We start from the raw sequence: 24,752 nt of genomic DNA, 5'->3' as shown, positions 1-24,752 counted from the left end.
AAACTGTCTATCAACATCTATTAAACAATCTGTCTATCAACATCCATTAAACTCTCTGTCTATCAACATTAATTAGACTATCTACATTCAACTTTTAAATTATTTACTCTGTCTCAGGCTGTAAGAGTACTCTGGCTCTCTTAAGACTAGCCAGTTAAATTGATTACACCTGTGTCAACTACTCTCAGAGAGCTGTAGTGTCTCTCTTAACAAGAATATAAGGCACATTCCATCCAACCTTCTATCCATTCATCTTCTTCAGACCATTCACTCATCCACCCATTAAACTGTCAATCAGTATTTATTAAACAATCTGCCTATCAACATCCATTAAACATTCTGTCTATCAACATTAATTAGACTATCTACATACAACTTTTAAAGTATTTACTGTGGGTCCCTCTCAAGCAGCGTTTATATGTCCTCCCTCGCTCCTCGATCCTCAATGATCTACATAAAGAAAGATAGAAGAAGGGCTAGACTATCCCATTGTTGCCGCTCCATCATTCTTTATGTAGATCAGTGAGGAGGGAGAGAGGACGCGTAAACGCTATATGAGAGGCACCTTCTGTCTCAGGCTTTAAGCATACAATCTCATTAAGACTACAGATCCTGTTTCACTACTTCCTCTGTCCACAACTGTTTCAAAATAAAGGTCCTCACTGCAATAATACACTATTAAATCCTTTAACCATTGAAACTACTCAACTATTGAACTGTTCAACCATTCCAACTGTCAGTTATCATCCACTATGCCTCCAGTCAACTACATGAAACCTCCATGTACCTAGCAACCAACATAGCAACCATTAAAATTAAGTGTTTATAACCGTTTCCATAGCAACCAACATGATTATACTGCAGTAACTTCTTGTTTCCTGATAGTGGCCACCATGGATACCCTAGCAACAAATGTTTCAAAATAAAAGTCCTCACTAACAAGTTAGCTAGTTAGCATGGTTAGCATAGTTAGCATTGTTAGCATAGTTAGCATTTTTACCATAACTGCAAAAAATCATCAACTAAGTTAGCTGATCAACCTGGTTAGCAAATTTAGCATTGTTAGCATAGTTAGCATTTTTAGCATTACTGCTAGAAATCATCGGTTAAGTTAGCTAATCAACCTGGTTAGCATTGTTAGTAAAGTTAGCATTGCTAGCATAATTAGCATTTTTAGCTTAACTGCTAGAAATCATTAGCTAAGTTAGCTAATCAACATTTTAACATGAATAGAAATCATTAGTTAAGTTAGAACTGGAATGTTTCATCTTTAAACTGTCTACCTTCACACTATCAACTCTCTGTAAACTATGCAACCACCATGTTTACCCTAGCTACACCTTAGTAACAATATCTACTAGTGGTGGGCCGTTATCGGCGTTAACGTGCTGCGTTATCGTGCAACTCTTATCGGGCGATAAAAAAAATGTCGGCGTTAATCTATTCTCAAAGTTGGGCTGGGAGCTGGGTCTATACCACACAAGCTATGATCACTTTCACCTTGATATTTAGCGCGAACGCCAATGTTTAAGAGTGCGCCTGAAAAAAGTCTAGGTCGCACTGGTGCACCTGACGCTGCTCGGCTGCTTTCTTTCACAAGTTGTCATAGACTATGCGTGCAACTTTACCAAACAGTAACCAATGATACATCCTCCCAACATGGACGATAAGCTCAGACCCCTCCCGAATCGGCACCTGATCGCTCATTCCTAATAGAAGTAACCCCCCTCTCCTTGGCCCGCTTTCTCTTGCTCTCCCTCTCCCTCTCCCTCACTCTCCCGTGCGCGCTCAATGGACACTCGCGAGTCGCGACCCGCCCCTCGACATGCACATTTAATCCAAATAAAACATTCACTATCGTGAAAGCAATGATGCATATAGAAGACGTTAGCTAAATTAATATAAATTCCGGTTAGCATCATTGCTGCAGAAAGTTGATTAAAACTCTTACATTCAAGTCACTCTTGCATGAGTTGGATGATAATCTCAATACCAATGTTTTCCAACTCCAAAACTCGAAAGGAGAAAAAGTATTAGCCCACATTGAAACTAACAGTAAACACACGTGGGGAAACTGAGCAGTCCAACTAGTAAACTATGATAAACTAGCCAACTATGCTAGGCTTTGTTTACATTTTGAGGTTTCAAGCAGACAGCTGAATTAAAGAGGCAGAGTTGTAATATGAATAGTAGGCTGCAATATGCATAAAGTGTGCTGTCATGAATATCAGACATTTCAGTATGTAGAATAGGCTTATATAAATAATTTTGTAAAGAAAAAAATCTTTTATTGTGTTTCAAGCTTTTTCTAGACTTTTTGTTGTTAAAAAGTCATTATATGAAAGGACAGCAATAAAAAGGTGACCTTTTAGCGTTAAAGGCGATGCAATGAAAAATGTGGGTGCACCTAAATTTTGCGCTGGTGCACCTAAAATTAATCTAGATTAATCTAGATTAATTTCAAGATTACAGTGAGATTAATCTAGATTAACAAAATTAATCTATGCCCACCTCTAATATCTACATTATCTATCTATTTTTGCATTTTCATGCACTGGTAATTCCTTGGAATTGCATTTCTAGTTATTTTTATTTTTCCTCTAACGTTTTTGTGCGTTCAATTCAGCTTCAACCGTTTAACGTAGAAACTTCATTCAAACTGTGCTGCGTAGGTCTTACTTAGGTGACTTCAGCTTTGTATTTTTCAACTTTGAAAACTTTATCGTTGAATTTATATAAATTTTTTAAGACATTTTTTCTCCCATAGACTTAACATTGGATTATGACATCATAATAGGGCAATTAGAATCTTATGCCAGGTGGCCAGCCCCACCTGCAGCAGCTCTCTCTCTCTCAGGCTTTAAGCATACAATCTCTCTGAAGACTACACATATCCTGTTAAACTGTTTCCTCTGTCCACAACTGCTTCAAAATAAAAGTCCTCACTGCAATAATACACTATTAAATCATTTAACCATTGAAACTACTCAACTATTTAACTGTTCAACCATTCCAACTGTCAGTTATCATCAACTATGCCTCAAGTCAACTACATGAAACCTCCATGTACCTAGCAACCAACATAGCAACCATTAAAATTAAGCGTTTATGACCGTTTCCATAGCAACCAACATGATTTTACTACAGTAACTTCTTTATTCCTGATACCCATAGCCATAGATACCCTATCAACAAATGTTTCAAAATAAAAGTCCTCACTAGCAAGTTAGCTAGTTAGCATGGTTAGCATTGTTAGCATAGTTAGCATTTTTAGCATAACTGCTAGAAATGGTTAGCTAAGTTAGCTAATCAACCTGGTTAGCATTGTTAGCATAGTTAGCATTGTTAGCATTTTTAGCATAACTGTTAGAAATGATTAGCTAAGTTAGCTAATCAGCCTGGTTAGCATTGTTAGCATAGTTAGCATTTTTAGCATAACTGCTAGAAATCATTAGTTCAGTTAGAACTGTAATGTTTAAGCTTTAAACTGTCTACCTTCACACTATCAGCCTTCTTTAAACTATGCAACCACCATGTTTACCCTAGCTACACCTTAGTAACTATATCTACATTATCTACTGTATCTATACATTTTTGCATTTTCATGCACTCGTAATTTCCCTGGAATTACATTCTCTAGTTGTATGTTACTATTTGATGTTTTAGCCCAATCATATGACCATGTGGTATATACCATGGTGTTAATACTATTTTTCCTTAATTCTACTATCAACCCCATAATTTATGCTCTGTTCTATCCTTGGTTTCAAAAAAGTATGAAGTTAATTCTGACGTTCAGAATATGCAGGGCTGATTCCGCACTGATGAATGTGCTCTCAGAGACAAGGGGCTTGTGAGATCTGTTTCGACCTCACTCTGACCGTCACTACGGTCTAAAAAGGAATGATCACCTTCGTTCTGCCTATCACCGAGACCATATGTCAAAATAGTCATGTCCATGACCTCCGGAAGCAGAACGACTTGCGTTAATAAATAGCAGAGAATGCTCCCGGGTCAGTCTCCTATCCCTGAACGCCTCAGAATGGTCCGAGCGACAAGGATAGTGACGGTCATCCCTCGGTCTCACAGATCCATAGTTACATTCGTAACCTACGTTTTCTTCTGTCAGACATCTATGATGCCTTAAAGGGAGACTTCCGATTAGCATTAAGCTTTGTATCTTTAAAAAACCAGTCATGTTTTTAAATGGTCTTGCATCATTCCCTCAGTTTGCCTTGAGATGGGAGAAATACGGATGTCAATGAAACCCATGAATAGGACTTCCTGCTTTCAATGATGTAAAATGATGATTTTTACATCATTGAAAGCGGGAAGTCCAAAATTGAAATCCGTATTTCTCCCATCTCAAGGCAAAATAAGGAAATGATGCACAACCATTCAAAAACATGAATGGTTTTCTAAAGATACAAAGCTTAATGCTGATCGGTGAAGTGTCCCTTTAACCATGTGTAGTGACATTTTAGTGCTTAGACATATTTTCAGAGTCAGGAAATTGTGAGGAAAAACCAAAATAGCTAGATCAGACTTCCAGATATTGGACCATCACTTCTGGCTTACTGTCAACCATAGTTTTTAAACTTGCCAGAATATTAAGAAAATAACATTGACTCATTTTAAAACTAATGAATAAATGAATGACTCAAAATGTGTTTTGATCAAAATTGTCAAAAGTGTCAATGGACAAAATGTCAGATCTTTTCCCTGACCTGCTACGCAAGCCAGAGGCGTCATGCAAGCCAAAATTCTTAGGGGGCACAATCAGCGACGTTGCAATAATTTTCCGACGGGGGGGGGGGGGGGGGGGGGGGTAGTCAATTATTAGATACATATTGAGCGTGCTATATTAGTATAAAGATCCCAAAATCCCAGAATAGACTAATAGGCTACCTTTGAATAGAATAGGCTATTTTGTAGGCTTTAGTTATTTCTCTGTGGCTACTACGTTCACCTGCCTTGCTGTTCTATTTTGAATCTCTCCTGTTGGGGAAGACTATCAAATGGCTTTTAAAATTGAAGTAAACATAGCCTTGTCAGTCGTTAGCCTAGATATCTAGCTATACGCAACTGAAACAAAAGTCACAAACTCTGTAGAACCTAACTCCACATTACGGTTTCATTTACAGTAGGCCTAGGATAAATAGGAACCGACTGTAGGCCTATTGCTCACAAATATACTGTAGTGTAGCCTACGAGAATTTGAACTTGCCTTGGCTTTGACTTCACCTGCCAACACTAACGTAACGTCAACGCATCCCTGAACTTGAAACTCTTCCTCTCCAATCGCGACAGCTTTCAATCACAACAAGTTCTAGCCACGTTTAAAGTGGTAGATAAACCAGTTTGTCCTGGCGGGCTACATCCCACTGCCCATTCACTCCCTGAGAAGCCGGCTTCCCTAAATGCGGCTTCTGCACTGCTGCTATGTTGACGGCCCTGTTTGAACTTGTGGTGGCAAACATTTCTGTAATTTTAGCACATTTTTGCTGCATCCACTTGTAGGCTTTTGCCTTTTATCTCGCAACTTCTCTGCGCCCCCCTTGCGCTTTTGTGGTTTGTCTTCGTACACTTTCATAGACGGACGTTTACAAACTCCGGTCGAACTCCACTCAAGAGGGAGATGAGGCCGGGAGGGATACAGGGAGGGGCCTGAGATTTCATTGGACTAGCCCAATGGCAGTCAACCAATGGGCCGCGATTCGCTACCGTTGTGGCCGTACGCTATATAAATTACCCTAATATTTTTTATTATTATTATTAAATTGACAGCCTCGGCCCAAATAAATTCGTCGGCCCACCGGGCATTGCCCGGTATGCCCTATGGCCAGTCCATGCCTGAGCTGAGGGTGCGGTTGGATCCAGGGTGACAGGAGAAGCGTGACGAGTGGCCCCACTGCAGAACCTGTGAGCGGACAGAGGTAGGAACAAAGAGACGGTTATGGGGACACTGACTGGGGCCTGGCTCTTTAGCCTGAGCTGCGATGACCACAGACTCAATCTCCAGCTGCGCAGCCCCAATAATGCGATGTGAGGGCAGGATGGTGTCTGCCTCCTTGGGGTGTTCATCTGTACAGAATAGTCGGGACAGGGCATCAGGCTTCACGTTCTTGTGGCCAGGGCGATAGGAGAGGGTGAAGTCAAACCTTGCGAAGAACAGCGACCAGCGAGCTTGCCGAGGATTGAGTCTCTTTGCAGAGCGGAGATACTCAAGGTTCCTGTGGTCTGTCCAGACGAGGAAGGGTTCACAAGCTCCCTCCAGCCAATGCCTCCATTCCTCAAGGGCCAGCTTTACGGCCAGCAGCTCCCGGTCACCGATGCTGTAGTTCTGTTCAGTGGGGGTGAGGCGGTGGGAGAAAAAGGCACAGGGATGAACCTTGTTGTCCTCGGCAGATCGTTGAGACAGCACAGCTCCCACACCGACATCTGAAGCGTCAACCTCCACAATGAACTGCCGAGCAGGGTCTGGATAAACTAGGACTGGGGCTGAGGTGAAACGTTGTTTCAGGGTCTGGAATGCATTCTCAGCTTCAGGAGACCAGTTGAATCTGACTTTGGATGAGGTCAAGGCAGCGAGGGAAGCTGCCAGGGTGCTGTAACTCCGTATGAAGCGCCGCTAAAAGTTTGCAAACCCCAGAAAGCGCTGAAGTTCCCGACGAGATGATGGTGTTGGCCACTCCACCACTGCCTTGATCTTGGGGTAGTCCATCTTGAGAGTTCCGGCTGAGACCACGTACCCAAGGAAACCCACGGTGTCGCGATGGAACTCACATTTCTCTGCCTTTACAAAGAGTTGGTTCTCAAGCAATCGTTGGAGAACTCTGCGGACATGTGAGGTGTGTTCAGAGAGAGACTTGGAAAAAATCAAGATGTCGTCCAAAAAAACAAAAACAAACTGATTAATCACATCTCTTAACACATCATTCACCAGTGACTGGAAGACGGCGGGGGCATTGGTCAGTCCAAAGGGCATTACCAGATATTCATAGTGACCCGAGGTGGTATTAAAGGCCGTCTTCCACTCATCTCCCTGTCGAATGCGGACTAGATGGTAGGCGTTTCTTAAATCAAGTTTCGTGAACACAGTGGCTTCTTGTAGTAACTCAAAGGCAGAGGACATTAAAGGAAGGGGGTACCTGTTCTTGACAGTTATGTCATTGAGGCCTCGGTAGTCAATACAGGGTCGAAGTGAGCCATCTTTCTTCCCAACGAAGAAAAATCCAGCACCCGCAGGAGAGGAGGAGGGTCTGATGATGCCTGCTGCCAGAGACTCTTGTACATACTTATTCATGGCCTCAGTTTCGGGACGAGACAGGGAATACAGTCGCCCTCTAGGAGGGGATGTGCCAGGGAGCAGATCAATTGCACAATCATAAGGGCGATGAGGGGGTAGGGAAGAGGCTCTGGACTTACTGAAAACTGCCTTGAGGTCCAGATATTCAGACGGAACTGCTGAGAGGTCTGGAAACTCCTCCGCTGGAGTGGAGACAGGAGATGGTGTCTGCGCCTGGAGAAGACATTGGGAATGGCAGAGAGGGCTCCAGCCCACAATAAGTTTATTGACCCAGTCAATGTGTGGGTTATGCTTCACTAACCAGGGGTGGCCAAGAACTATAGGGGCTAGAGGAGAGTCAATAACATAAAAGGTCAAACGTTCATGGTGATTACCAGAAAGGCAAAGACTCACCGGCTGACTGGTGTGGGTGATGTTGGCCAGCCACCGACCATTCAATGCATTTGCCACCAGGGGTCTCTGAAGGGCAGTAGTGGGAAGTTGCAGCTGGGTCAAAAGGGAGGTGTCGATGAAGTTTGCCTCAGCCCCCGAATCCACCAGAGCCATCAATTGTTGTTGGAGACTGCCAAAGCTCAAGGTGGCAGGGAGGAGAGTAAGTTGCACAGAGGAGGGTGTTATGGGCGTCACACTCACCAGTACCCCTCTAGCTACTGGCGAGCGCTGGATTTTACTGGGCAGGAAGCGATAAAGTGTCCTGCCTGGCCACAGTACAGACAGGATCCAGTGGTCATCCGCCTCTGTCTCTCAGCTGGGGAAAGTCGGGTGTGGTCCACCTGCATCGGCTCTGGGTCGGGAGTGCTGGTGGTTGGCAGGGTGGTAGCCATGTCCCTGGCCAGTCTGGGGCGAAAGGAGAAGGCTCTTCTACCCGGGCGCTGTTGTAGCCTAGTGTCAATTCTGATGGCCAGGTCGATCAATTCCTCGCAGGACGATGGGAGATCATGTGACACCAACTCGTCCTTGATTTCATCCGATAGGCCATTCAAGAAGGTGTCAAAGAGGGCTCCTGCGTTCCAGGAAGTGGTTGTTGCCAGGGTCTGGAAATCAATGGTGAACTCTGAGACAGAACGGCGGCCCTGGCGCATGAGTAGCAGCTCCCGTGCAGCCTCATGGCCATGTTTAGAGCGGTCGAAGACTCTTTTCATCTCATCACAGAACTCACGGAAGTCCTCACATACCGGTGACTCCGCCTCCCATAGGGCCGTTCCCCACTCTCTTGCTCGCCCAGAAAGTTGAGTGAGAACATAAGCGACTCTAGCTTGATCAGAAGGGAAGGTGGTAGGTTGAAGTTGGAAGACGAGTGAGCACTGAGTAAGAATGGAGCGGCAGGTGCCGGGCTCACCAGAGTACTTCTCGGGCGGGGGCAGACGAGGTTCATGAGTAGGTGTTGAAGCAGAAGCCGAGCGTGCTAGCTGCAGGGGCTGAATCTGGGCGGCCAGGTCTCGGACACTTGCAGCTACAGCATCCAATTGAGTGGAATGCCTTCCAAGCACAATCCCTTGCTGTTCCAGAGCACTCCTCAGCTGATGGTCCGCTGGGTCCATCTTGGTCAGATTGTACTGTTATAGTACAGACAGGAAGACCCAATTGCAGTTTCCTTTGGAGTTTTTATTTCACAGAATTCACAAAAATCCAACAAAGGAGAGAAGCTCAGGTGTAAATTAGTAGTCCAGAAAATCAACGTATAGGATCCAGAAAACAGCAGTTCTCAAAAAACGCTCAGAGGTCTCAGTAAAGTAGTCCAGAAAAACTCCACACAAAAAGTTCCACAAAAGCAAAAATCTTTCACCGTTAAAGTTCAAAGTCGATAACAAAAATCTTCAGCCAGTAGGGCAGTTCAAAAGTCCACAACAAAAATCTTCACAATAACAGGCAGAATCCAACAAGGGGAAAAGAGGTCAAAACTTACAGCTCAAGGTTCCAACAGTACTCACAGAGAGAACAACCACGACAATCTGACACAGGGCATGGAGTGAGCTGAGTTTAAATAGTGGAGGTGCACAATCAATTAGGCCAGACCAACCAGGGGCAGGTGGCAGACAATTAGACAATCAGGGGAAGCTCCAGACAAGACCACATGGCCAGGTAATACATAAAGGGACCACATGAGGGCAGGCAAAAAGGTAAACAAAAGATGACAGGTAGCACAGATAGTGACAGCGTGAGTGTGATGTCACTTTTCCTTAGCAACCGAAATTTCTGTTCTAAACAAACCAAATTCACAATGTGAAATCCTATGCCAGATGATTGTTTTACAGAAAAAGCCACGTTTTTGCGCAAATTAATTTACGTTGGCATCGGTTGACATTAGCTAACTTCATGTAGGCTAATCATAGACTAGCCCAGCTTGCCATTACATTATAGACTTTTTTTTTCATGCTAGCGTGAACGTCTCCTTTTAGTACACCAGATGCATACATAAACGTCTTGACATGGTAGTGATTTTTACCGCTTAAAATACATTTATTTTCATTTTGAAAGAAACAACACGGTGAGGCAACCTGGAAAAGGTTGTTTGTTTAGAACAGGAAATTGCGTTACCGGGACAACGTTACGTTACACTTTCACTTACGCACTCTATTGAGTCAATAGGTGCATTCGAGTTCGGAAACGGCTGACTTCGGCTGGCTGAATACGTCAACGAGAGCTTGAGTCTCACCGGGAGGGGCGAAAGTTTTAGACGCAGATGGTCCCGAACACGATTTTGCAAATTTGACAGACGTGATTCGCGTGACACCTCGCGGGAGATATTGCGGAATTTGTGTGCATTAAATACAGTATTTAACTTTCATTCTTACTCATTAAAATGAGCATGATGACTGACGAAATAAATTGATATGAAGTAGTTTAAATAAACCACTGTTTTCATACAGTTAACAGGCCTGCATTGTAGCCTAGCACATTAATTAAATATCAAGTGTTTTCCGTGTGTTTATGTAACCAACAGCATAAAATAGCAGAATGTCAAAACCTTTTCAGTAGGCTAGCCTACCGCTGTTCCAGAAATCACAAAGAAGAAGGTATCCCTTCCATATCTGTTAATTTTAGTACATTCTAACGTAAGGAGCAAAGATTCTACAACAGAGCAAGATGGATCACTTTTGACAAGCTCAGGTGTCGTCCCAGACGCTGATTACAGGGCTGTCCTAAAATGTTAGCTGATACATCTTGCTCCGCTATAGAATCTTTGGTAAGGAGGCAGAACGAGACCCCTGTCATAATCGTCATGGATCCAGCCGGTTGCAGGCGTTTGAAACCAGGGCTGTGTCCAGAAGTCAAGCGTGCACGCTGGATAGTACCTTCTTTCCAGTAGTGTCTTAGTTAGCTTGCTCCTCAGTATACGTCCCTACTAGCCTGATTACCATCGACTTTCAAAGGCTCTGCGAGACTTTAGTCTGACCAACAGCCTGTGCTAACACGGTTTCTCCAAGTGCTGGTTGACCCGCCTCCTTTAAGTGCCTCGATTTGCTACTGGTCGATGTCAGAAAGCGGTTTGCCGAGTTTAAACCAATAACAACACTCTTTCCTCTGCCTTGAACACGCCTCTACCCAGAGCCGTTGGAGCTGCTCAAAGTTGATTGGTTCTCGACCAAAGGGGGCAGTTCCGCAGATTTCGGGAACTCAGAAATCCTTCCCGATTAGCAGTTGACCAGACCAGCGACAGCAAAAGCCTGAAGGCGTTACGTCACTGGGAGGGCGTGCCAGGCTATGTCCCTACCTACATTTGGACAGCACTAACTAGTTGGCGTCACCTGACTCGGGGAGGGGGGTGTGTTGACGATTTGCATGACATGTGGAGCTTGACCTGCGCTGCGCAATGGATTATGGGATATCTGAGGGCAAAAAAGATGCATCGATGCACGCTTGGAAATCACGCCAAACGAAGTACCCAACTAGTGAGCGCACTTGACTTTCGTACAGTCTATTCTGACGTAACTTCCGGAAAATGCACACTGCCCAGCGTGCATACTGATGTTTCAGACACAGCCCAGATGCGGAGAATTGCGCAAAGTGACTGTGCGCGTCTTCATCCCGCGAGTTTTGAGTGACGTGACATGGTCGCATTTTTGTGACATGATCACAACTTTTCTTCAAGTCGAACAACACGTCTAACCAGCATGCACTGCATATGACTCAAATTACGTTTCTGTTTGCATTCGACTGCATGCGTTTGCAGCCGACTTGACATGTCGAGTGCACCTAGTGTCGCAACTCTCTCTTTCTATGGCTCTGACGCAAACAAGGTAGCTACCGCTACCATAACGGTGGGTATGCGAACCGTCACATGCACCCCCAGGAATTTGGTGCTGCTCACTCTCACTACAGCAGCACCGTCAATGGTCAGTGGCGGGTGTTGGTTCCGACCTCTCTGTGACTTGTATATTGGAATGTGTAGGAGATTATTGGAAAAACAAGATGTTTTTAGATGAAGATTGCACCTTTATGTTTTATGTCTGTAACGCCCCCATATCAGCTTGATTGGGAGCTGATTAGATTGATGGCAGGTGTATGAATTAGGCCTGACTGTTTTCTATAAGTCTAAGGCTGCGTTTAGACTGCAGATCGGATATGCTCAATTCCGATTTTGTGCTCATATCCAATTTTTTTGATTGCATGTTTACATCTACTTTCGCTAGTTTGACCCAAATCCAACCATCTGCGTTTACATTTGCCAGACACTTGAAATGGCCCATATGCGCATGGGCTAAAAGTTTCTTGGGAAAACATTATTTGTAGCCTAGCCTACGAGCACTGCACCAGTTAACACAGAAAACACTTTCACACATTTTATTTCAACACTGGTTAACAATTTCAGTTGCACAAAACCTATAATGCATGTCTACGTCGACTAACTGGATGCATCTGAAAACTTGCTGTTCCAGAATGGACGCGACAGAATTTAAAGACTGCTCTTCGCATTCAAAACCCTGCGACATCCTCTTGATATAATTACCAAAACTCTAAAACAGAGAAGCAAGAAACGGGCAATCATATCAGCATACGCTTACGCTGCAATTATTGCTGCCACCTCAATTGAAAGGGAGATTTGGGTCCACGAAAGGACACAGGACTGGTGGGAGCGAGTTGCCGCCTACTCTCAATTGTAAACTCACGTCGTTAACAGGCGCAACATTGTCACAGATTAATGACGTGTGGGACGCATTGCACTGGAATATCCGATTTGTCTGTTTAGAATGTAGACACATGAACAAATATCCGATCCATATCTGATTTAAAACCACATAGGAAAGGGGCCTGTATACGATCTGAGGAGATCGGAATTCAAGTGTTTTTTTACTGTTTACACTGTCGTGGCACAGATCGGATACGTGCCACATGAGAGCAAAAAATCGGGTCACTTCAAACTGGCAGTCTAAACGCGGCTTAAGGGTTGAATCTGTCTTTGAATGCGATCTGAAGAAGGCCACAGGCTGAAACGTTACCGCTTCATTAAAGATTTACTTTGAACTCTCTCTCTCTCCATAAGCATCGGCAACTGTACCTCAACATCAACGTCCTTGACCTGTGGTGTTCCCCTGGGGTCGATCTTGAGGCTACTATTATTTAACCTCTACAGTAAATGCTCCCACTTGGACAAACCATCCAAAATAATTTGATTTCATATCATTGTTATGCAGATAACAAACAAATTTACTTAGCTCTGTTGACAAACGACTATGGTCCCCTTGAATCTCTGTATCTGTATAGAACAAATCAATACCTGGATGTCTCAAAATGTTCTTTAGTTGAACAAAGACAAAACAAAAACAAAAGACAAAACAAAAGTAATTATGTTTGGTAAGAAGGAGGAAAGAGTTAGGATTGAAAAAGCAATGGATATACTGTTAAAAATGGTTGGTGTATAAATCAACAGTGATTTAAATTTCAACAACATGAACATGATAACTAAATCAGTTTTTTTACCACCTCAAATATATTGCCAAACTTAGAGGGCTGGTGATTTAGACTCATTCATGCATTTATCTCTAGCAGGGTTGATTACTGCAATGGACTTTTCACAGGCCTTCCTAAAAAGACTATCAAACTGCTTCAGATAATTCAAAATGCAGCAGACACATAACGATGCACACACACACACACACACACACACACACACACACACACACACACACACACACACACACACAAGCACAGACATACATGCACTCATACACATATGCTCACACATAGGTACGGTATGCACACAATCATACATGCATGCACACACACACACCCAGACACACACACACACACACACACACATGCAAGCACGCACGCAGAAACACACATATAGACATAAAGACACATGCACGCACATACTTGTGTTTTTGTGAAATCCTACACTTTTAAATAGATTCTTCTGTTACAGTTCCATGTGGCTGGCAATGACACACAGATACCAAAAACAAAAACCACATCACGTGAACAAAGGACCTGAATCTGGTCTCTATAAATGCTCACGCCAGATCATATACCCCTATTACTACAACACCACATTGTTAGAACATTTTTCCTCACAACACTAAATCCTTGGAATCAATGACTCTTCATGACGTCAACTACACAGGTGATTGCCTGCAGTCCATCAACTCAACCTGTTCAAAATTATACTCTTCTATGGCAGCTTATGTTTCGATGTATGTGTTTGCTGCAGCTGTGGTGATATTTACTGTGTGTGGGAACCTTCTGGTTATAACTGCTGTCTATAATTTCAAACAACTCCATACCCCAACCAATATCCTTATTGTCTCACTGGCCATTTCTGACTGTCTTGTAGGTTTATTTGTAATGCCGGTACATTCAATGATTTTGATAGGATCATGTTCACTTTTTGGGTCAACCTTTTGTGCCTTGTACAATATTATCAATTTCCATTTAACATTTGTCTCTGTATACAATATTTCATTCATTGCTGTTGACCGTTACTTTGCCTTAAGCAATCCTTTCCTCTATTCCAAAAAGGTATCGCCGTCTCTAGCATTCATTATAACAATACACATTTGGATTGTGTCACTGTTTTACAACTGTGCATTTCTTTACTTTAATGGAAACTTCAGGAACAAATGCCCAGATAAATGCCTTGTTTCTGTGGATGAAGTGTGGTCTACTGTTGATCTTATTATTGTTTTTATTTTACCATGTGCCACTATCATAATTCTGTACCTAAAAGTATTTTTCATTGCAAGAAGGCACGCAGTCGTAATCAGAGCTGCACTCAAGGATCGAAAACGACTGGACATCCAGAACAATGGCGACTCAATTAAATTGGAGAGGAAAGCAGCCAAAGTACTTGGAATTCTTGTTTCAGTGTTTTTGATATGTTTAATCCCCTATTATATTTGTATGTCACTATATGATGTGTTAGCTGAATCATATGACAGCGTCGCCAATGCCATGTTAACACTATTTTTCTTTAACTCTACACTCAACCCAATAATTTATGCTTTGTTCTATCCATGGTTTCGAAAAAGTATTAAATTTATTGTCACATGCATAATCTGTAGGACTGACTCATCATTTACAAATGTGCTCTCAAGTGACCGTTGATTACTTGTAGATTAATCTTTTGTCTCCATACCATATTCATTACTATAATTTAACCTTTCCTCAACCCTGGACTATGTTTTTACATCTGGTCACCTTTACAGTATGTCTAAGCCAATAGGCCCACAGGACCAGATTCTTTTCTTTACAATCTATTAAAGAAGATTAAAGCAACTCAATGCCATTTTTATCTGAACAAAATATCCAAATCATTGTATTACCACTACATTGAAAACCATTGACGAGGGGTAGGTAGCACCACTCCCTAGATTAAAGATCTTTAAAGATTTAATCTACAATCATTTCTTAATGGCGCACACACACATACTGTAAGGTATGACTCACTGATGGTTTTAGGCTTTGGTGTAAGTTCATATTCTCTGCTATTTGCATGCCTGTTTATTCTAGCCCAAGAGGTGATGTGCCTCATCATCAGTTATTGGCCGGGTTTCCCAGATTCGTTAAGAAGCTCTTAAGTGCTAAGAACTTCTTACGCCGCCTTCACATTAGCACTCCGTAATTCGCAGTGCTCCCCCGTCGGACGTCGGACTTGACCGTTGGAAGTGTCGGAGGCTTTTCGAGTTTGGGAGTAAAATGTACAATAGTGCTATTTTATTTCTAAATGAATTGTCTAACTGCCCTAATATTGTTAAGAGACCATGTAAGACAGTGACATGACAAAAAAACTTCGTTTGGAAATAATTATTTATTTTACATCAACCGTTCATTTTATTTTTCACAAGATGGGCTTGTGCACCACTATGGATCATACACGTTCCTTTTCGATGACTTTTGTTTTAAACTTTATCGTTTAAAAGCATGTAATATGACATTATAAAAGATAGATATTCAATTTGTTTATCAGTACCATAGCAACGCTAACTTCCGTCGGATAGGAACAGTCAGTTGCTGTCGTACGAGTTCAATTTTTTCATCGCATGCGGATGACCAACGGACCCGATTTTTTTCGCACCGCACTGTTCGGACCCATTCGCATACGGTCTGCGAATCTCCATAGGAAATGAATGACTTCCGGCCGTTACGCAGCCGTATCTACTGTGCTAATGTGAAGGCGGCGTTAGCAGCGCTCAAAGAACGTTCTAAGAACGCTCCTAAGAAGTTCTTAGCACTTAAAAGCTTCTTCACGAATCTGGGAAACCCAGCCATTGACGTCTCTTAAAAAATTATGTGTGAGTGAGCAGGGTGTTTCATTTCTCATATCTGTCTCTCCTTCATCCCTCCATCCTCCCTTTCTCGTATCCTTCACAAAATGAATTAGAAGGAGTGCTGAAGAAAAGAGGAAGGAAAGAAGGGAGGATAGAAAAAAAGACAAATGATATGAACTCAAAAGTTCACTTGCACTGTGCCAGAGCACGGATGTCCCCTCTCCCCTACTGGCTTTACACTCATGCTGCGCTGATCCGTATATCACAGTTGAGATGATAATGCTCTACAATCTGAGCTTGAGAGCGTCTTTTATTACCATAACAAACTTGCACATCTTTGTTGAATGTTAGAGCGCAGTTAGATCCGGTCAAACTAGTCATCTCTGATTGGACAAGAGACATTCTATGAGTCATCAAAAGTGGCGATGTCCTGATGTTTCCACTCAAACATCTTACAATTAATGACTTCATCACATTTGAGTGAGAAAAGGGAGTAAATAAAGAATAGGTGAATGTTCAATTTAATATGAGGCATATAGACATGTAAGTAGCCTAGGCCAGTGATATTCAACTGGAGGTACTGTAGGAGGTTCACCAAATTATTTCATCTGAAGCATTTTTTTCTCTTCAAACACTGATATTTAAAAAGAGCCAAAAAGACTAATATCGAAGAAGTGTATGGACGTGATAATGAAGGCAGCCTAGAGAAAGGCCCCCGAAGGTAATTGTAAAGGAATTTACAAAAGATTGAATGAAAATGCTGATGTGGTACACCAAAATAGACAAAAATGTGGAGAATACAATGCAATCAAGATTTTTTGTCCATATCTCACAGGGCTGCATCAGAGCACTACTGCCATGGCATCTGCAAAGTTTTTATTCATGGATTCTTAAGGTAAGGATGATGTAAGAATGTTCTTCAATGCCATGTTGACTTCTTCGCACAAGATCACAGACACATCACATGAACAAAGTGGGAGAGGGAGGGGTGTGGGGGGAGGGGGGGGGGTCTGGTCTCTATAAACGTTCACGTTGCTACAATACTTCAAGGAAATCTCTAACTCCATTCTTTGGATAAGACAGATCATAGGCCAACTGCTTTAAGACTATAAGATTTTTGTTACATTTTTACAAGAAATCCTTGGGATCAATGACTCTTCATGATGTCAACTACACAGGTGATTGCCTGCAGTCCATTAACTCAACCTGTTCAAAAATATACTCTTCTATGGCAGCTTATGTTTCGATGTATGTGTTTGCTGCAGCTGTGGTGATATTTACTGTGTGTGGGAACCTTCTGGTTATAACTGCTGTCTCTCATTTCAAACAACTCCATACACCAACAAATATCCTTCTTGTCTCACTGGCCATTTCTGACTGTCTTGTAGGTTTATTTGTAATGCCAGTCCATTCTATGCTTATGCTTGAATCATGTTCACTGTTTGCGTCAACGTTTTGTGCCTTATATAATATGATCAAATTCCATTTAACATTTGTCTCTATATACAATATTTCTTTCATTGCTGTGGACCGTTACATTGCCTTAAGCAATCCTTTTCTCTACTTCAAAAAGGTATCGTTGTCTCTAGCATTCATTATTACAAGATACATTTGGATTGTGTCACTGTTTTACAACTGTGCACTTCTTTATTTCAATGGAAACTTCAGGAACAAATGCCCAGATAAATGCTTTGTTTCTGTGGATGAAGTGTGGACTACTGTTGATTTTATTGTTGTTTTTATTTTACCATGTGCCACTATCATAACTCTGTACGTAAATGTATTTTTCATTGCAAGAAGGCATGCAGTATTAATCAGAGCTGTGCTCAAGGACAGAAAACGACTGGATGTCCACAACAATGGTGACTCAATGAGATTGGAGAGGAAAGCTGCCAAAGTACTTGGAATTCTTGTTTCAGTGTTTTTGATATGTTTAATACCGTATTATATTTGTATGTTACTATACGATGTGTTAGCTCAATCATATGAAAGTGTTGTCAATGCCATGTTGACACTGTTTTTCTTCAACTCTACTCTCAACCCCATAATCTATGCACTGTTCTATCCTTGGTTTCAAAAAAGTGTTAAATGTATTGTCACATTCAGAATCTTCAGGACTGACTCATCATTGACAAATGTGCTATCAGGTGACTGTTGAGTTGTGTCTTGTGTCAGACACTTGCAGATTAGTTATTTGTCTCCATACCATATTCTTTATTTCTTCCTTTACAGTTGACCCTTATTTTGTCATAATTAAGCCTTTTTAGAACCCTGGATTGTGTTTTTACCTCTGGTCACCTTTATGTCTAAGCCAATAGGCCCACATGACCAGATACTTTTCTTTAGAATCTATTAAAGTAACACAGTGCCATTTTTATCTTAACAAAATATCCAAATCATTTTATTACCACTACATTGAAAACCATTGACAAGGGGATCTAGTCATCAAAAGTAGCGATGTCCTGATGTTTCCACTCAAACATCTTACCCCAAGTAATGACACATTTGAGTGAGAAAAGGGAGCAAATAAAGAATAGGTGAATGCATTTAGCAGGTACCAAATGACATTGTTGAAATATGTTGACCTAGGCCCCCTGAAATGTGAAAGACACAGCAAAAAACCTTGGTGTAATTTTAGATCCTAATTTTAAAATGGAAAGACAAATCAACATTGTTGTCAAGTCTAGTTTTTTTAAGGCTTCTAAGGTTAAGCCTTTTCTATCCTTTAAAAACGTTGAGAAGGTTATTCACGCCTTTGTTTCTTCTCGCCTAGATTACTGCAATGCCCTGTATGCAGGCGTCAGCTGCTCCACCCTCTCACGCCTTCAACTAGTGCAGAATTCTGCAGCCCGTCTTCTTATAGAACACGAAGGCGAGAGCACATTACACCTGTACTTGCAGCTCTCCACTGACTCCCAATACTTTACAGGATCAATTTCAAAATCCTCCTATTTGTTTTCAAAGAACTGCATGGTCTTGCTCCCTCTTATCAGGTTTTTTACATACACCTTCTAGGGCTCTTAGGTCAGCTCCCTCTAGGTTAAAAAGCAGAGGTGACAGGGCTTTTGCGGTGATTGCACCAAAACTGTGGAACGAACTGCCACTGCACTTACGCCTGGCTCCCTCCTTGGCTGTTTTTAAATCCCATCTTAAAACCCATCTTTACGCCCTCGCATTCAATTCAATATGAATGTTTTATTTTATTGATCTGCATTTTTCTGTCTTAGTCACTTTTGTTGACCTTTCTGTTTGTTCATTTATGTCTATCTTTTTGTTGTCCTATGTGTTTGTCTAATCAAGTTGTATTGTTCTGTTCTGTTCAGCACTTTGGTCAGCTGGTTAAAGTCCTCTATAAATAAACGTGACTTGGCTTGACTTGATTGTTTTGTAGCACCTGGAATTTGTTTTTAAGTTTTACAGACAACCCAGAGAACCATGCAGAGCATGCAAAATCCACATGACATTGAATCAAAGTTAATGGCCGCGTTTCCCAAAGCCGTTAAGAAGCTCTTAACGCTAAGATCTTCTTTGGAGCGCTCTTAAGAACGCTGTGAAAGAAGAACGTGTTTCTCAGAGTCGCTCTTAGCTTAAGAAGATCTTTCACTAAGAAGGAAGCGTAAGATCGAGCTGACCCACTCTTAACAGCCTTCTTCAATCAAATGCTCAGAGAGCATAGCCTGCCGCTAGGGGCGTGTAGCTTTCTAGGCTATAGTGATCAAGCTGCGTCAGGGAAATGTATATCCTCCACTTTTTTAAACAATAAAACAATTTTCAATGTTGCAATGCACTTGTGGCTGTGGACCACTGGCGCAAGAAACATAGGCCTAGACTTAAAACAATAATATTGAATTAGACGTTTAAGTCTTCAACACATATGCATGTGTATAGTAGCCTACTACACATACCAACATCAACAACCCTGTGGCATTTCACAGATATCAAGGAAACAGATGTAATTGAACTCAGCTTTGGCGTTGCCAAAGTCCGCGATGTAAAAGTCCGGTTTATATTAATGCATACGTGCACCCCACTCGCAGGCCACATGGGCTGGAGGGTTACATCTTCTCAGCTATATTAAAGTAGACAAGCCTACATCACATGCCTACTACCACGCTATCTACAGTATAAGAGAGATGGGATGCGTCTTGCATGAGTTAATATATGAATGGCCTGAGCTAATAAAAATAGGCCTATATTGATAATCACCCTGTTTGATCAGCTAGTTTTTTGGCAGATTATAGGTGTAAAGAGCTGCGACCGCACAGCCCAGGCTGCAGAAGTGCCGCAAGGGCGCAGCAAATTATCTTTAGAAACAATGTATTTTAGCTCACGGTATTCACACCGGCCCAAAACGTTAACGGCCCACCAGGAATCCTTCCGAATCTCCCGATCAGCCACCCGGGCCTGCACACACACACACACACACACACAGACACACACATACACACACACACACGCACGCACACACGATACATGCGTAGCCTAATTGCACCTGTAGGGGGAACACAGGGCGCTGTGTGTGACTTGTGCGCTTGTAAATGGGTGGGTGATCGATTTGCCTGGCATCGATTGATTCAGTTTCAGCACCACCGTGGTGAACAGTTCTCGTTAAGCGCTTCTTAAGAAGCTTCTTTGGCTTGATCTTAAGGTTCTCCTAAGAAGGCAGTTAAGAACGCGTCTGGGAAACACCCGTATCTTAGCGCTCCTTCTTAGCGATTCCTTCTTTGGAGCCTTCTTAAGTCCTTAAGAAAGATCGCATTTGGCAAACTGTTCAACGAATAGGGTTAGCTTACAGTGGCGCTTCTTAGCGCCATCTAGGCTACCGTCGAGGAGTTTTGAAAAGGAACGAACGAGTCAGGTCTCAGCCCAAGATCAGATTTTGTTTTGCGTGAAATAATGGATGTATGGATGTATGGATCTGCGTGACATTTTCACTTACGCACTCCGGCCCATAGATACAGTATATATATATATGCTCCAGCCCCCTTAATTCGGAAATTCTAAAATAACTGTTTGTTAATACTTCAAAATAACATTTAGTAAATGAACCTTACATTTTCCAGTAGCCACAGATTTGTGGATTTGAACAAAGTCCTGTTTGGTTCTTAGCAAGAGTGTCTACTGCTTTCAAAATATTTTCTTTAGCCTACTCTGCGCTTGGAGTTTGGTGCTAGGCTGTGAACTCGCGGCATCGTCGTGAAACTAAAATTCCACTGGAGCTCCATGCGGATTTTACTGTCTATGGATTGTACACACAGCCTTACAAATATTTACTGCTCTTCGAGTCACGGTAAAATGTCATTTGTGTTACATAACTCATTTAGATACACGTATGTTGTCTGTGCCATGCGTTTCTTTAGGAATCGGAGTCCCTTGAGTCCCTTGACAAATCCTATGCAAGACAATACTATTAAAACTAGAAAAGCAATTCCAAGGAATTACCAGTGCATGAAAATGCAAAATAGATAATGTAGATATGGTTACTAAGGTGTAGCTAGGGTAAACATGGTGGTTGCATAGTTTAAAGAAAGCTGATAGTGTGAAGGTAGACAGTTTAAAGCTTAAACATTCCAGTTCTAATTTAACTAATGATTTCTAACAAATGTTAGAAACGGATGCTGTAAACAGATAACTATGCTAACAATGATAACCAGGTCGATTGGTTAACTTAGCTAATGATTTCTAGCAGTTTTGGTAAAAATGCTAACAATGTTAACTATGCTAACCAGGTTGATCAGCTAACTTAATGATTTCTAGCAGTTATGCTGAAAATGTTAACTATGTTAACAATGCCAACCAGGTTGATAAGCTATTAGGGGGAGGGGGGGCTAAGATAATTTTTTAAGGCCCAGGAGAATTCGTTTGGCCTGGGGGGAGGGCCGAGGAAAAATATTTTTTTCCGATCCATGATATTTCCCCCACTGATCAATGATCCGTTTTCGATAGACTATTTTAAAAAGTCTGTAGGCCAAAACATGATTCACGTCTCTTTGACAGAGTGGACGAGTCCAAAAAGTTTACGTTTGTTAGGGATGGATCGACAAAGTGCAACAATTTGCCTCTTCTTTCAAAAGTAGCTATACTGCCAGGACGCAGCAGGAGGCGGATATAACAAGCAACCGAATAAAGGAGGCATCAGTTAACTTCATCTATACTGGCTGAGGCTGATAACAGTGTAGGTATAGATAAATGTAGACAAATAAGTTATATGTCACACTGTATTGTGTAATAGAGAATGAATGAAATCGCTTACAGTGTGTTGAGAAGCCATTCCGACACATAGGCTATGTGAAAAGGAATTGTAACGGGAGCAGGTTAACGGCTAGTATTCCCTCAAAACACACCACAACACAACGACGTGGTATAAAAATACAATTTTATTAAACAATCACTTTAAAATATCATACAATAAGTGGCTCGGGTCAGGCACATTATATAGCACTTTGATACAGGGGAGAGGGGCAATTACACCTTTACAAGGTGTTGGAGAGGCGGAGTTTACTAAGGGGGAGCCTGACTAGAGGGGGTGTGTTATAGGCGTTGAGCTCAGTCTACACGTGTGGCGCCACTAGGGGTTTGCCCAACATACCCAATAAGGGAAGTAGTAAGTGTCCATACAGTATTCACACAATAGGACCAAAAGCACTCAATAAACTACTCATATGAACGCACAGCAAACATGGTGATCAAAAAGAGCAAGATAAATGTCACTAGGCTGTACGAACACTACTTAATGACCCTACGAGGTATATAGACACCATTAGAGCCCTGATATTAAAGCATAAGAAAATATCCCCCTCTACTGGCAAATAACAGTAATTATGTGTAATTAACACCTAGAGCAGCAAGATTATGACGACAACCCACCGATATGGATTTGGCTACCACCCACTGGAATCTACACTATGACACGCTAATGTGGAAATACTCAAAGGCACAGCACACATAAAATATAACACTGCACACAGTCACACACGTGAACTAAATCCAAAACAGTCTGTGGTAGCCTGGTGTGGCTAACTTTGTATCAGCAGGTGGCAATCACAATTTAGCTAGGCTATAGGTTGCAAACACAATGATTTTTTAGCTAAGTTTAAAAGCAGTGTATTATTGTCCAGTACCACTGATGGCCCAACCCGGCCTTGACGTGCTGTCCTTGGGAATAGTCCGGAGCAAGCGATCCGTCACAACGCTGTCTCTTTAAGTCCGTAATTGACCGTGAACGTCGGGGAACGTTGTCGGTGGTGGCTCCGCTGCCTGGGCCGCTCGTCTCGAGGAAGAGGCCGAGCTCGTTCCGGCTAGCTAGGAAGGAGGGACAGTGCTTAGTCGCTAATACACAACTTCGCAAACACAAATGAAACACACACGCACACAGAGAAGGCAGGGCTACTTTCCTGTAACGTGTGTGTTGAGAGCGTTGATATAAGGTCCTTTCAGTTCTCGTGGTTAGCGTGCGTTGAGAAGTTAGGTTGATCCCTCGTCTCAGATGTGAAGTCCAGCCCGTTGATATAAGGTCTTTTCCGATCTGGTTGCTCGTGTACGTTGTGAAGTTCCGGTTAGGTTGGTCGCTCGGCTCAGGAAGGCAGTGGAGTTTGTCCTCGACTGGCGAGGAAGGAGGGAAGGTGCTTAGCCAAAATAACCACTTTACCAACAGGCCACTACGTGCACACACATACACACATGCAAAGGCGGGTTACTTTCCTGTACATGTGAGATTGAGAGCGTTGCTATTCAGGTGAGGTCTCTTCGGTTCCCGTGGTTGATGTGTGCGTCCACAACCTCGCCGCAGTCGTTCGAGTCCAGGCAGGCAGTTCGTCTCTCCTCCCGTTGTTTACTTCCGGGGTAAAAGGCCACTCTTCTTTTTATGAAGTCACTGCACCAATCCCCGTGGTTTGTCGATCAAGCAATTATTACAGCCTGCTGCCATTCAGTCTTTTCCCACCCCACAGTTTAAAGTTGCACACACAGTCAATCATCTCACGTCCAGTTATATAAACCCAAAGGCACCTCATAATAATAGATTTACATTGGTCATATATCCCACTCCCCTACAATTCCCCCCCGGTTAATCCGTGCTCGTCCCGAGCACGGTATACCTCAATATCCGAATCGTGCTGGGATCTTACCACGGTTGTGCCGGGGCGGGTATCGTGGTAGGGTACCCAATTGGAGGTCTTCTGGGGTTGGGCCGTGTTCTACAAGCACCTGTGGGGGAGGCAGTTGGTTCTGTGGGGGCTCGGCTAAAGGGTTTGCAGGAACAGGGGCTGCTTGCTGCAGGGGGACTGTGGCGGTGGTTGGCAGATACGCTGGGGATGTAATCGGTGGTTGGAGTGGTGTTGCTGCTGATTGGGGGCGAGGTGGTGTAACTAGTCGGGGTGGTCCCCCCGTGACACATGGCCAAGCAGGTCCTAGTGGCCAACCATCGGTGGGTTCATCTCTTCTGGGGTAAGGTTCGACTTCAGGTGGATCTCTTGGGCAGGATCTTAAGTTGTTACGGTGTATAGTCCGTATTGGGCCATCCTTACCCTCGGGTCTTATGGCAAACACCGGTTGGTTGTGGTGGGGTTGGGAGATGACTACAAATGGTGACGGGAGCCACTGTGGGGCAAGTTTCCCTTGTGCACGGCGTCGGAAATTCCTCAACAGGACCCTTTCTCCAGGTAGTAAGGGTAGCGTGCGGGCGTTGCGGTCGTAGTGCTTCTTATTCCAGTTGGCCCGTCGCTCTGCATTGGCAC

The 24,752-nt window shown here is 42.8% G+C and overlaps 2 protein-coding genes across 2 annotated transcripts; both read left to right on the top strand.

Moving 5' to 3' along the window:
• Positions 1–13,846: 13,846 nt before the first annotated feature.
• On the top strand, positions 13,847–14,854 carry LOC134097416 (trace amine-associated receptor 13c-like). Its single transcript, XM_062550293.1, has one exon. The coding sequence runs from the start codon at positions 13,847–13,849 to the stop codon at positions 14,852–14,854; it is 1,008 nt and encodes a 335-aa protein (XP_062406277.1).
• A 2,313-nt stretch (positions 14,855–17,167) lies between these two features.
• LOC134097415 (trace amine-associated receptor 13c-like) lies at positions 17,168–18,175 on the top strand. Its single transcript, XM_062550292.1, has one exon. It carries the CDS (start codon positions 17,168–17,170, stop codon positions 18,173–18,175), a length of 1,008 nt encoding a protein of 335 aa, XP_062406276.1.
• Positions 18,176–24,752: the final 6,577 nt, after the last annotated feature.

The sequence above is a fragment of the Sardina pilchardus genome, chromosome 12, assembly GCF_963854185.1.
Source record: "Sardina pilchardus chromosome 12, fSarPil1.1, whole genome shotgun sequence".
Lineage (NCBI taxonomy): Eukaryota > Metazoa > Chordata > Actinopteri > Clupeiformes > Clupeidae > Sardina > Sardina pilchardus.
The sequence above is the reverse complement of the archived record's forward strand: the minus strand, read 5'-3'. Positions and strand labels throughout refer to the sequence as shown.

What these genes read in the sequence shown, in the direction of transcription:
- LOC134097415 (XM_062550292.1), top strand. Translation starts at nt 17,168, where the DNA reads ATGACTCTTCATGATGTCAACTACACAGGTGATTGCCTGCAGTCCATT.
- LOC134097416 (XM_062550293.1), top strand. Translation starts at nt 13,847, where the DNA reads ATGACTCTTCATGACGTCAACTACACAGGTGATTGCCTGCAGTCCATC.